Raw genomic sequence first — 14,438 nt, forward strand, 5'->3', positions numbered from 1 at the left:
TATAGCAGTGCAGGCCTACCTCCAGAAGCAAGTAAAATTTCAAATAAGCAATCTAATCTTACACTTACAGGAGCTAGAAAAAGAAAACAAAGCCCAAAGCTAGTAGAAGGAAGAAATAATAAAAATTAGAGCAGAAACAAATGAAATAGAGACCAAACACACACACACACACACACACACACACACACACACACACAAGAACAGATTAATGAAACCAGAGCTAGTTCTTGGAAAACATCAACAAAATTGATTAACCTTTACCTGGACTCATCAAAAAGAGAAGCGGATTCAAATATATAAAACCAGAAATGAAGGAGAACTAACAACTAATACCACACAAAAAATTATAAAAGAATATTATGCAGAATTATATGCCAACAAACTGGACAACCTACAAGAAATGGATAAATTCCTAGAAACATACAACTTTCCAAAAGTGAATCAGGAAGAAATAGGAAATTTGAATATACTCATTACCAGCAGTGAAATGAAATCAGTGATCAAAAAACTCAAAACAAACAAAAGTCAAGACCAGATGGCCTCACAGGTGAATTCTACCAAACATTTAAAGTAGAGTTAATACCTATTCTTCTCAAACTATTCCAAATAATAGAAGAGGAAGGAAAGCCTCCAAATTCACTCTGAGGCCAGCATTACCCTGATACTAAACCAGAAAAAGACACTACAAAAAAAAAAAAGACTACAGGCTAATATCTCTGATGAACATAGATGCAAAATTCCTCAACAAAATATTAGCAAATCAAATTCAACAATACATTTAAAAAATCATTCACCATGATCAAGCAGGATTTATTCCAGGGATGCAAGAGTGGTTAAAGAGAAGAAGGGCAGAAATGGTGGGGGAAAGGGAGAGAGGCAAACCATGAGAGACTCTTGAATGCTGACAAAAACTGAGGACTGATGGATGTGGGGGGGAGGGGGGGATGGGCATGAAGGAGGGCACTTTGGGGATGAGCACTGAGTGTTATGTAGAAACTAATTTGACAATAAACTATTTGTAAAAAAAAAAAAAAATATTTGCAAATCAATCAATGAGATACATCATACTGACAAAAGAGACAAACAATATAATCATCTCAATACATACAAAAAAAGCATTTGAGAAACTACACCATTCATTCATGATAAAAACTCTCAAACAGAGTAGGTTTAGAAGGAACATACCACAACATAAGAGAGGCCGTATATGAAAAACACATAGCTAATATCATAATCAATGGTGAAAAACCAAGAGATTTTCCTCTAAGAGCAGGAACAAGACCAGGATATCCATTCTCACCACTTGTGTTCAACATAATACTGGCGGACGCCTGAGTGGCTCAGTCAGTTAAGTGGCTGACTCTGGACTTCAGCTCAGGTCATAATCTCACAGTTCGTGAGTTCCAGCCCCACATGGGACTCTGGACTCACAGAATGCAGCCTCCTTAGGATTCTCTCTCTTCTGTCTCTCTGCCCTTCCCCTGCTCTCTCTCTTTCTTCAAAATAAATAAGTAAACTTAAAAAAAAAAAAAAAAAACATAGTACTGGAAGTTTTACCCAGACAAGAAATCTAACAAGAAGTAAAAAGCATCCAGATTGTAAGGAAGAAGTAAAACTGTCATTGTCTGCAGATGACATGATACTATGGAGAGAAAACCTTAAAGAATTCACCAAAAACCTACTAGAACTGAAGATGAATTCAGTAGACTCAGGATACAAAACTAATATGTGGAAATCTGTTGCATTTCTATACACTAATAATGAGATAGCAAAAAGAGAAATGTAGAAAACAAGCCCATTTATGATTTCACCAAAAAGAATAAAATACCAAAAGAATAAAACATTTGGTTAAGAATAAACTTAACCAAGGAGGTGAAAGACCTATACTCTGATAATTATGAAAAAGAAATTGAAGATGACACAAACAAATGGAAAGATATTCCATGCTCATAGGTTGGAAGAACCAATATTGTTAAAATGTCCATACTACCCAAAGCAATCTACAGATTTCATGCAATACCAACAGCACTTTTCACATAACTAGAACAAATAATATTAACATTTGTATTAAGCCACAAAAGACCCTGAGTGGCCAAAGTAATCTTGAAAAAGAAAAACAAAGCGTGAAGTATCACAATCCTAGGCTTTAAGATACACTACAAAGCTATAATAAAACAGTATGGTACAGGCACAAAGACAGACACATAGATCAATGGAACAGAAAAGAGAGACAGCAATAAACCCATGCTTTTATGTTCAATTAGTCTACAACAAAGGAGGCAAGAAAATACAATGGGAAAAAGTCTCTTCAACAAATGGTGTTGGGAAAACTGGACAACTACATGTGAAAGAATGAAACTGGACCATTTTCTCAAATCATACACAAAAATAAACTCAAAATGATTTAAAGACCTAAATGTGAGACCTGGAACCATAAAATTCCTATAAAAATGACATAGGCAGTAACTTTCTTGACAGCTATAGAAACTTTTTCTAGGTATGTGTCCTTTGGCAGGGGACACAAAGGCAAAATTAAGCTCTTGGGACTACAAAATAAAAAGCTTCTGCACAGAAAGGAAACCATCAACAAAATGAAAAGAAAACCTATTGCATGGGAGGAGACAGTTGTAAATGATATATCTGATTAGGGGTACATATACAAGATATATAAGGCACTTTTACAACTCGACACCCCAAAACCAAATAACCCAATTTAAAAATGAGCAGAAGACCTGACTAGACATCTTTCCAAGAAAGACATATAAATAGCCAACAGACACATGAAGAGATGCTCAACATCACTAATCATCAAGGAAATGCAAATCAAAACCATAATATCAGCTTACACTGTTCAGAATGGCTCCAAGCAAAAACAGAGGAAATAATAAGTACTAGTGAAGATGAAGAGAAACAGGAAGCCTCATGCATTGTTGGTGGGAATGCAACCTGGTATAGCCACTAAGGAAAATAGTATGGAGATTCCACACACACACACACAAATTTTTAAATAGAATTACCATCTGATCCAGTAATTCTACTAAATGATATTTACCCAACAGAAACAAAACACAATTTGAAAAGATATATGGACTTTTATGTTTATTGCAACATTATTTACACAAGCCAAGATATGGTAACCCAAATGTCCATTGATAGATGAATGAATGAAGATGTTACACACACACACACACACACACACACACACACACACACACTATTGATTGCTACTCAGGCACTAAAAAGAATGAAATCTTGCAATCTGCAACAACATGGATGGACCTGGAAGGTATTATGCTAACCGAACTGAACAGGCAGAGAAAGACAAATACCATATGATTTCACTCACATATGGAATTTAAGAAACAAAACAAATGAACACACAAAGATAAAAGAGAAAAACAATAAAAAACTTTCTTAAATAAAGAGAACCAACTGGTGGATGCTAGAGAGGAGGTTGATGGGGGGGGTAAGTGAAACAGATAAAGGAGATTAAGAGTACACTTATCTTGATAAGCACTGAGAAATGTATATAATTGTACACCTGAAACCAATATAATAGTGTATGCTTATTATACTTGAATTTTAAAAATGAACTAAAAACATAAATAAAATTAAATTTAAAATATAAATAAATAAAAATTAAAATGTACTCATGAGAAACCATGTAAGGATTTGCAAGTTAATTTGAACCTTTGGACATATTCTTGGTGACAGTTACCTTAATCAGTTACATCTGCAATATTGAAAGCATACCTATATATAATGCTTTAATATTACATAAGTCAAAAATTTTGGGGCATCAAGTTATCTTCAAGGCACTATGTAGAAGATATAAACATGAAAAAGCTTCCAATTTACCTAGTGTAGGTTGTGAGATACATACATAAAACACAAATAACATAGAAAGAATAAGCTCTATAAGAATAAATACACAAACTATTTGTGCTTCATCAAGATAAAAAGCTTCCACACTGCAAAGGAAACAATTAACAAAACTAAAAGGCAGACTACAGAATGGGAAAGGATATTTGCAAATGACATATCTGATAAAGGGTTAGTATCCAAGATCCATAAAGAACTTATCAAACTCAACACCATATAAACAAATAACCCAGTTAAGAAATGGGCAAAAGACATGAATAGACATTTTTTCCAAAGAAGACATCCAGATGGCTGGACAAAATAAATCAAAACCACAATGAGATACCACCTCACACCTGTCAAAATGGCTAAAATTATCAACACAAGAAACAACAGGTGTTGACAAGGATGTGGAAAAAGGGGAACCCTCCTTGCACTGTTGGTGAGAATGAAAACTGGTGCAGCCACCCTGGAGAACAGTATGGAGGTTCCTCAAGAAACTAAAAATATAACTACCTTATAATCCATCAATTGCACTACTATGTGTTTAACCAAAGGATACAAAAATACAGATTCAAAGGGGTACATGCACCCCAATGTTTATAGCAGTACTATCAACAATAGCCGAAGTATGGAAAGAACCCAAATGTCCATCAACTGATGAATTGATAAAGAAGATGTGGTATGTATATATTATATGTATATAAGGGAATATTACTCAGCCACCAAAAAGAATGAAAGCTTGCCATTTGCAATGATGTGGATGGAGCTAGAATGTATAATGCTAAATGAAGTAAGTCAATCAGAGAAAGACAAATACCATATGATTTCACTAATATGTGGAATTTAAGAAACAAAACAGATGAACATATGGGAAAGGGGGAGAGAGGAGAGGAAAATAAACCACAAGAGACTCTTAATGATACAGAACAAAGTGAGGGTTGATGGAGGAAGGTGATGGGCTAGATGGGTGATGGGTACTAAGAGGGCACTTGTGATGAACAATGGGTGCTGTATATAAGTGATGAATCACTTAATTTTACACCTAAAACCAATGTTGCACTGTTAACTAGAATTTAATTTAAAAAAACAAAAAGATTAAGTACATGAAGATGTAACTGAAAGCTAAAAAATAAAGTGATTCAGTTCCAAATGTAGGGTATAATTACCTTATATCTTCTTACTGTGTGTGTTTGTTGTTAATTATATAAATTTCTTTTTTATATATATTTTTATTTATTTCTAGGATAGCGAGAGAGACAGCGTGAGCAGGGGAGGGTCAGAGAGAGAGGGAGATACAGATTCTGATGCGGGGCTCGAACCCACGAACCGCGAGATCATGACCTAAGCGAAAGTCGGACGCTTAACCGACTAAGCCACCCAGGCGCCTCTATAAATTTCTATTATACACGAGTCACTGTGGAAGCCTTTGCCAATATACACATTAGGCTTATTTAGTTTAATTTTCTAAGACCTAATGATTTTAAAAGGATATAATAAGAGGTTTAAATTTTTGTAAAAATAAGAGTACAATATAATTCATTGAAAGAAAAAAACCATATTACCTTTTAGCTCAAAATTTATTTTGCATATTCATTTCTATCCTTGTCCATACACATACACTAAAAGATTCAAGTAACAAAAGAAAGTGCCAAGGGTGTGTGTGTGTGACCATTTTCCAAATAAGTCCTAGGCATAGTAATTGCTCCAAATGTTCAAAAAAAAGAAAGATTATTTAGGTCTAATGTAATTTAAGATTTTCACAGAAAACTTGAAAAGAGGTTAAACTTTAATAAAGGAAGACAACTGACTGCATTCCAAGAGAATAGAGTAGTATTAGCAAAGCCAGGAAGTAGAAAAATGAGGCATGTAGGTAAGTTGTGGAAAGTAAAACTATTATGGCAAAATTATATAATCATATACTCAGGTTTGTAAAATGACCTTAAAAGCCATCTAGTACAATAACTGTATGTTGAGGCCAATTATGAAGAATTTGCCCACTAAACTAGAGGCAGGAAAAATATTCAAACTTTCAGAGCCAGCAAATGGGATGATCAAAGCAGCGTTTTAGTAAAAATTACCTCCCTGAAATGGGTAGTATTGACTCTTAAGCAGGGAAGACAGGAAACAGCCAGCTTCAACCCCCTCTCTCTGACTGTTGGAACCCTGCCCAACCTTCAAAGTCAATCAGGTACCATTTCTGAATTATGCCTTCTTAGAAGCTTCCAGTTATCTTTCCTTCCCATGAACTCCCAAAGCTCTTGGTCTGTGCCTGAATTATATAAACAGGACTTCATTATAGGCAGGTCTCTAACTCCCCTCCAATAATGTATGCTCCTTGATGGCTGATGATGTGTTGCATTAACCTTAGTATCTTTACTTCTCTCACTACTGACATTACCTAGCATAGTGTTTACAGTGGTTTCTTAGGAAATATTTATGAAATTATATTTTGATACCAACGTTATTGTTAATTAGCTTATTAATGTTTATCTGGAATAGCAAATTTAAATAATTTGGCAAAGTGTGCCACAGACATGTGCTGCAGCAAGAGTATGGTACACAGTGGTCAGTCTGACTGGAGCACAGAGCTAGGGTTTGGGATAGACAGAAACAGTGACAATAGAATAGGCTCAAGAGGTAATCAGAAGGCAAATTCTGCAGGAACTTGGGAACCATACTAATGAGTTTAGACTTTATTCTGAAAGTTACAGAATACCTGGAAAGAATGGGAATGAACAAGACAAGAGGCAGGGAGGCTATTGAAGTAACTCAGGCAAGAATATTAGTGATGATGACGGGAAGAAATAGACAAATTCAAAAGCTATTACAGAGGCAGAATCGAATGGACTTGGTAAAGATGGTGGGAAACAAAGATGAGGAGAGAAGAAGTAGAGAATGATGCTGAGGTTTCTGGTTTGAACAACTGGGAGGTACCATCCACAGAGAGAGGGAACAATGGAGGAGGAGTAAATTCTAAGATCACAGGATGTTTAACTTAGGAATATTTGGCTGAGGCTTCCATAGGATATACAAGTAGAGATGCCTAGTATGTAGTAGAATATGGTACCTAGTCCAGGAAAAAGCTCTGGAATAGCGGTCTAGATTTAGAATCATCAGAAAAAGGTGGTAAATGAAACCATTGCAGTGGGAGGCATCAGTCAGGGATAGTCCAAAAAGTGAGAAAAGAAGAGGATCTATGAAAACACAGTGATTTTTTTTAAAAAATGGTTTTTAAGCCATGATCAGAGAATAAAGAGCTCCAAAATACAACCAAGAATGAGTGGCTAGAACAGAAAGAAAACCAGGAGCCAGTGGAGGAGTACTGAAGCAAAGGGACAGACCTCAACAAGAAATGGTTGAGTTTTAAAATGACTCAGAATTGTCTACTGAATTAACTGTTTGCCTCAGCCCAAAGCAGTCTCAGGGGAGTAGTGTCATAAAAACAGAACTGCAGTGGGCTGAAAAGTGAAAAAGAAGTGAGAAAGAAAAAAGAGGAATCTAAGGTTAACTCTAAGTCAATCCATAGGTTCAAATGAATCAAGGATATGGAGTCCCTCAGCGACAGATTCCATGGCAAATGTCAGGGTGTGCCTCTCCCTCCATTGCTATGTTTAGATTGTAGAGGAGACTTGGTATTAAATGAAAGTTTAGTAGTAACAATGACAGAGAAAATAGTAGTAAAATGGCAACATAGGACTAAGACAGTGTAGGGGAAAGGCCCATCCTTTACACTTTGGTGACAGAGCATTTAAAGAGTTGACTGTGTTCTCCTAAAACTTGGGATTTGCTTAGCAGCAGCTAACAAAGTCATCTCCTTTTTCTCTTCCAGTAGCTACCACTGTACTGCCACCACAGTAGCCACCACCAACCCACCAGTAAAGTATGGCCTACTGATGAAGGGCTCAGCGCAATCAGTTGGATTCACCATACTCTAGAACTATACTAACCAATACAGTTGCTGGTAGCCAAATGTGGCTATATAATGCAAAACTTCAATTAATGAAAATTTAATTTTCATTTCATTTCATTTCATTTCTTCTGTTTGGCTAGCCACATTTAAGCTAAGCAATAGATACATGTGCCTAATGGCTACTGTATTGGACAACACATATTATAAAATATTTCCACCCCTTCAGAAAGTTCTATTGGACAGCATCGCTCTGGAGTTAAGAAGCTTTCAGAATGTTCTTTTATATTACCCCAAGATGATTATGAACACTTGCTGAGAGTCCCAAGAGTACAGCTTATCACATGCCGGCCTGGCTCCATCCAATCAGATAGAAGCCAAAAGTAGAAGAAAACTACATGATGTCAATTCCCCTTGCAGGATCTTTAGTGAAGCCATCACAGGCTAAATATTATGCAAGAAAACCCTCCAGAACCCGGGGGCCCATCAAAGCAAGATGACTCACATCTTAAGATCCATTTTAAGGACGAAGATAAAGTTCAACATAAGAGATTTGAGAATGAAAGAGCAAAGTTGAAGACTGCTTATTTTTAAAATGGTCCTTGAAACATTAGAATTCATAACTTGTTTGAATTGCTAATACTCACGATGCCCTTGTGGGTTGTTGAATTCTGTTTTTCTACCTGATACTAGTCCCAGTAAGCAACCAAGCATTTAATTCCTAAATTTGCATGTGAGTCAAAAGAACAATCTTGCTATAATACCTAAATTTCGATTCCACAAGAGAGAGAACATTCTCATGTAAGAATAGGAACTAGAGACACTATTATAATAGAATGTAGTTATGTATTAGGGGGGAAAAAGAATGTAAAGGGAAAAACCAAGATTCCTCTGGCATTTGGTACCAAGGTTCTCATATACCACCTTTAGTAAAATGGCAACAGAGACATTCCAGAGGATCAGGAAAGAGATAAAATGGATATTACAACCAAGACCATTTTCATGGTACTTAATGTAACAAGAACTGAATTCTGGACTATATCATTTCAACCATGAGAAAACAGGTGTTGAAACCTACCCACCCAGCAGTTTGAAAAACAAGCCTTGGGCTGCTGCTGGTGGCGTAGAGATATTTTCTAATGGTCTGTAACTGGGGCCCATTTTTCTCTTACACCACTGAACTTCATAACCCTTAGTAACTCAGAAGGCAAATTGTGCCCATGGAACAAATGAAGAAGAGCACAAGAATGTGAAAGTTCACTTCCCAAGGCATACGGCTAACAAGTTTGCTTTTTTATTCAAATATAGCTGGATTATAGAGAATGACGGGAAGTAAATAAAAGAACAATTGGACTAGCTTTTGTTTTCTTAAATAACAAAAACTAGTATTATGTAAAAACAAATAGAATGTACAGTTGGGTTTTGTCGAACAGAGAAGAATGATAAATTAAAATCCTTAAGTCATGAGGAAAGTTGACATTTTCTCCTGAAATATTGGAGTTTTAGGTTCAGAAACTATATTAGAGTTGAGAGATCAAGCTTTCAGAAATCAGGAAATTCCAAAGCAAGCCTACAGCAGTGCTTACTTGGACACATTACACATGGTACATATTTTACGGTCCATGTTTAAAAAATAGCTGGGAGATGAAAAAAAAGTTCCACACATTTCAGCATAGCAGAATAAGGTCTATAGCAGAAGGGAGAAGTTTGAGATGTCCCGAACACTAGATTCTGTTAATCTAGGTTTAGCAATTTGTTTTATTTTTTTTGTTTTTTATTTTTAAAACAACAGTCATCCCAGTTGAAAAAATATATGTGTGTGTGTGTGTCTAAAGTACTGTGTCTATCACCATCCTATAAATCTGAGAGGTGGCCCCCTCTTTTGGCAACTCTCTAAAAATCTCATGAAATAAATGCTTATTTTCTTCAACTCCAGACCTTAATTTTCTATCTTTGGAACTTAAAAATACTTACATAATTGTCTTCAAATATGGCTTGACTTTTCTTCTTTGATGGAAACAGCATTCCTGCCAACTTTAAAATTTATAGCTACAACCATATTTTTTTAATTTTTAGAAGCACAAAAAAATACCACAACCTCTTAAGTGATTTTGAAATGAATATTTCTTCATATTCATAATTATCCCATGTCACACTGAAATGTACTCCAGCTCCACATACAAATGGAAAGAACATTTACCTCTGAGTCTCATTTGGAGACAATATCAGCAACTAAAAAAAATATTCCAGTGGCAATCATACTCCGGGCATCATAAATTGCATAACAAAGTAAAATGATGCAACTAGTAATCAAATTCCTCTGTGTCTCTCTCTCTTCTCTCCCTCTCTCTCTCTCTCTCTCCCCCCTCTGTGTGTGTGTGTGTAACTTTCTCACTTTTATAGACTACACCATAGTTTTCAAAAGCACTTTCACATAACTTCAATAATCTGATCTTCCAACAACCCTGAAAGGTACACAAAACAGGGATTATTTATTATTCCATTTGATAGAGCAGTAAACTGAGATGCAGAAAGGCTAAATGACTTGCCAAAACCCAAAGTTCACCAGTACCAAACCCTGGAAAAAATATCCAGACTGCTGATTCCCATATCAATCCTTTAAAAGAGAGTTTAGATGTGGAGTTTAAATTCGATGAAAAATGTGCAAAATTTTTAGGTTTCTAAAGCAGTTTGAACAATACTTCTTTTTTCTCCCCCATCATAAATGTTCCTAGTCTATGTCACTGCTGGAAAAGTGGGGTAGTCACCTGGATTACAGAGACTGCACCAAAGGGCTGAATTTGAACGTGTTTATATGTGCAAAATTATATGACTTTGAAAACCCAGTCCATATAATACTGTATTTGAACAGCTTCTGATGTAGAAAATAATGAAATTTACTGGAGAAAATAGACACTGGACCATTTATCTTTAAAAGTAAGTAAAAGAGTAATCTAGGGGGAAATGATTCAAGAAGACTATATGGGTGAAATTTAAATCCTAACACTGGGGCGCCTGGGTGGCTTAATCGGTTAAGTGTCCGACTTTCGCTTAGGTCATGATCCTGCGGTTCGTGGGTTCGAGCCCCGTGTTGGGCTCTGTGCTGACTGCCAGCTCAGAGCCTGGAGCCTGTTTCAGTCTGTGACTCCCTCTCTCTCTGACCCTCCCCTGCTCACTCTCTCTCTCTCTCTCTCTCTCTCTCTCTCTCTCTTCTAGAAATAAATAAAACATTAAAAAAATTTAAATCCTAGCACTGATTACAAAACTTATTCAAAAAAAGTGAATCCTTCCATACTCATTATGATTTTTTTTACATTTACTCCTTAAATCAGGTACCACAACAGGGCAGCATTGCAACATCCTTTTCACTTTTAAGTTATGGTGTCAAGTTTACATCTACATCTGCTACATTTTTATAAGAATCTAACTGGTGTTTGTAACCAATAAAAGTCAGTATTAAAGGCAGCATTCTCATTAATTCAAATGACTCAAGGATTTGTTTTTCTTTTCAATTCCTCAAAGAAGCAAGTGAAGTAAGTGGAGAATGTGTCAGCTTAACTTTTTACATGTGTTTCTCTCTAGTTTTCAATTGTTAGGCAAGCTCCTAAGGACAAAAATATTTTTTTCTTTTTCTTATATATTATCACCCCTAGCAACTAAGTATGGAGCCTGGCACAGGCCACATGGAGTTCACAGACTGTGCTGGAAACTGGGCAGAAATTCTCAGGTTCCCCCTCCAAGCCCAGGAATAGAGAAGTGTATCAGAGTCTCGGTTTATTCCCCCCAGCGATATCCCAAAAGGAAATGAGCAGTACATGTGGTGACAGCCATAGGGGTTAAAAGAGAGGGAAACAGGTCTGTGGGAAGTGCCTGTGGAGAAAATACCTATCTCCAAGTTGGAGTGGGTAGTGTGGCTAAAAAAACAACTGACCTAAGGAACATACTCATCAATGTGTTCTAACAACTTTACACATAGGTCACAGACAGAAAATATTTGAGAAAAACTAATCTACCACACAATGGATGCAAAATATACACACACCCTTGGTTAAGCCATCACAAGGACAGCCAAGTTTAGAATGAGACAATTGTCTGTTGGATAATTGGGCCTTTGCTCCCTAAAACATGGCTATAAATTATTCCTCAGGCCACTGTTTAGTTTAGATCACATAATCTACGTGCTGTTGCCTCTAAGTCAGAATGTAATTCAATAAATTAACATTCTGTTATGTTACATTTTTTATTTGTCCCTGTTCTTGAATTTTCAGTTCTAGTAACAGTAGATAGGTCCCTTTGCTTTATATTTAAATAAAATAGACTATGTTTTATGTACCTGAAGTTGGAACCACATACGCCACAAATATATTTTAGAGTTAGAATCAAAATTCCTTAAAAGCAAAGAAAAATTAGTTCCACTAAAGGGCAGGAAAAAATGGTGAATTCAGGATCTTGAAAATGTTGCATGATGAATAACCAACTTGAATAACAAAATATGTCTATGTGACAATATCAGTGAATATAACAATAGAATATTAGAATAGAATACACTTATGATGGATTAGCAATATATAGACAGTTTATATAAAGTATATATAGTTTATAAGAAAGAGAATGTTCATCTAAAAAGCTTCCATCTAAGTTTACAAAAGATAGTTTTAAAAATAGGCTTCTATATTCTGAATTAGAGATGTTAAAATAGCTTGTATCCTGTGAATTGCATTTGATGTTTCAAATCTATGTGAGAAAGTGTTCCCAAACATATTTTAAATGTGCATCTGTTACTGCTTATCTATGAGAGTTCAAGTACAAACTGCAGATTATCATCCAAAAACAATGAATATCTAAGACACATATGACTTCATATGCTGCACAATGAAGGAGCCAACTACTTTATCGAGAAAACATGGCTTCATGGCCATGAGGCTCAGACCTCCTACGTGGTTGACTCAGAGTTAATTCTGACACAGAATGTGCTCTCAAAAACAGACAGGATTGTAGTAGAAATTCACAATGTGTATTCTAGACAAACCATCAGGAGGAAAGCATGTGGCAATCAAGTGTTGTACGTACTTTGCAAATCCAATGAAATCTTCATGGTTGGTGTTGATGTAAGAGACTTGGATGTCAATCAGTAGCAGTACCTATAAATCAAAGAGAAACACTTCAGTAAAAACTAATAATAAATATTCTCAAACACAAAACTCAATAATTGCCTACAAATTATTTATCTTTATTTAATTTTTTAAAGGATGCTTTAATTAAAATGAGAAGTTGCATAATTTTTTTATTAGACCCTTACAATTTTTACTGTAAATTCAGAAATTAAAAGTCTACATAAAAAGTCTGAGTCCCATGTGAAGACAACAACATTATAGTTTAAAGGCATGGACTCTTTGCTTATTTAACACAGAACCTAGGATTATTCTAGTCCTCTAAAATGTAGGCATAAATGTTCAAAAGAAGGACACATGTGTACCAGTGAGAGGCTGCTCAGAGCTTCCTGTTCCTGTAGGCACTATAATTTTGCCTTGAAATAACAATATTATCTCTTGTTTTTCTCCTCCTCTCTTCTATCTCTTTAAGCTCATTCTGGGCAAGCAGAAGAAACATCTCATCAACCAATTCTAAAAGGAAATATACAAATAAATAGAAAACTTCCTTGAGATCAATAGGTCTCATTATCAAAGCAAAACTTCAGTCAGGTAAGATCACCTCATCAGAGGGATCCTCCCTGCTACCTAAGCTAGCACTCTATTTGTACCCTATTACTCTGCCTTATTTTCCTTTGTAGCACTGCCACTAGCTGACATAGTAAGTTTTTACTTATTCAGTATACAGAGCCCATATGCCATATCCACACTCTATTCCCAGTCCATCAAACATCATGGACATTCAATCAAGATTTGTCAAGGAATGAACTGAATGCATGTTCCCATAAATATGAAACATGAATATGTTCTAATCATGAGATACTTAATAAACTTTAAGTCAGAGATTTGGCAAGTCCTTCTGTAGAAAATATTCTTCAATAGGAGACAAGAGAGGGTAGAGCAAAGAGCAACCAACCAGACACTGTAAGAGAGTTTTATTTCAGAGATATTCAAAACTGAGTTCCCCTTCCTAAGATTCCTTTTGTTCTCCCAACTGTGTCCCTTCTCTTCCTAGAATGCTGAGACTTGATAACAGAAAAATGTAAAAAATTTCAGAATCCCCGCCTGCATACCTCCAGAGCTCTGCATTTTGACTTTGTTGAATGAACTTTTGATAAACACAGTGAGCATGCTCCTGCTGCCTCCCTTTTCTGAAGATGACATTTGAGTGCATCAGAGCCCTCTTGATAACAGTTTACTGACAAAGTCTATGTAATGCTCCCCAGAGGGTACTTCCTCAGGAAAGTCTTACCAGGTCCTCACCTTATATGTTCACCCCAAACCAGGTTAGATCATGCTATTACAGTCATATAGACTATATATTGTCTATGCTTGTCTTACATTGTATATTGTCTATACATTATATTTTATATGTATATTTCATCTTATACTTTTTATTTGTGGTATATACCACAAATGTAACTAATTATTTGTATATATTTTGTTTGCTTGTTTTTCTTCCTTGCAAGACTGTAAGTAAGCTCAGGGTGCCTGGGCGGCTCAGTTGGTTGAGTGTC

The 14,438-nt window shown here is 35.8% G+C and overlaps 1 protein-coding gene across 1 annotated transcript in view; it reads right to left on the bottom strand.

Annotated features, from left to right (window-relative positions):
• The window catches only part of LOC120223949 (dynamin-3), a 413,439-nt gene that overhangs the window by 149,514 nt on the left and 249,487 nt on the right, over positions 1–14,438 (bottom strand). Inside the window, exon 12 of the mRNA XM_039222176.1 lies at positions 12,842–12,912. Within this exon, the coding sequence (XP_039078107.1) occupies positions 12,842–12,912 (71 nt within the window). The remainder of the gene's footprint in view (positions 1–12,841; positions 12,913–14,438) is intronic.

Source organism: Hyaena hyaena, unplaced genomic scaffold (genome assembly GCF_003009895.1).
Source record: "Hyaena hyaena isolate Hyena2069 unplaced genomic scaffold, ASM300989v1 scaffold_1075, whole genome shotgun sequence".
Lineage (NCBI taxonomy): Eukaryota > Metazoa > Chordata > Mammalia > Carnivora > Hyaenidae > Hyaena > Hyaena hyaena.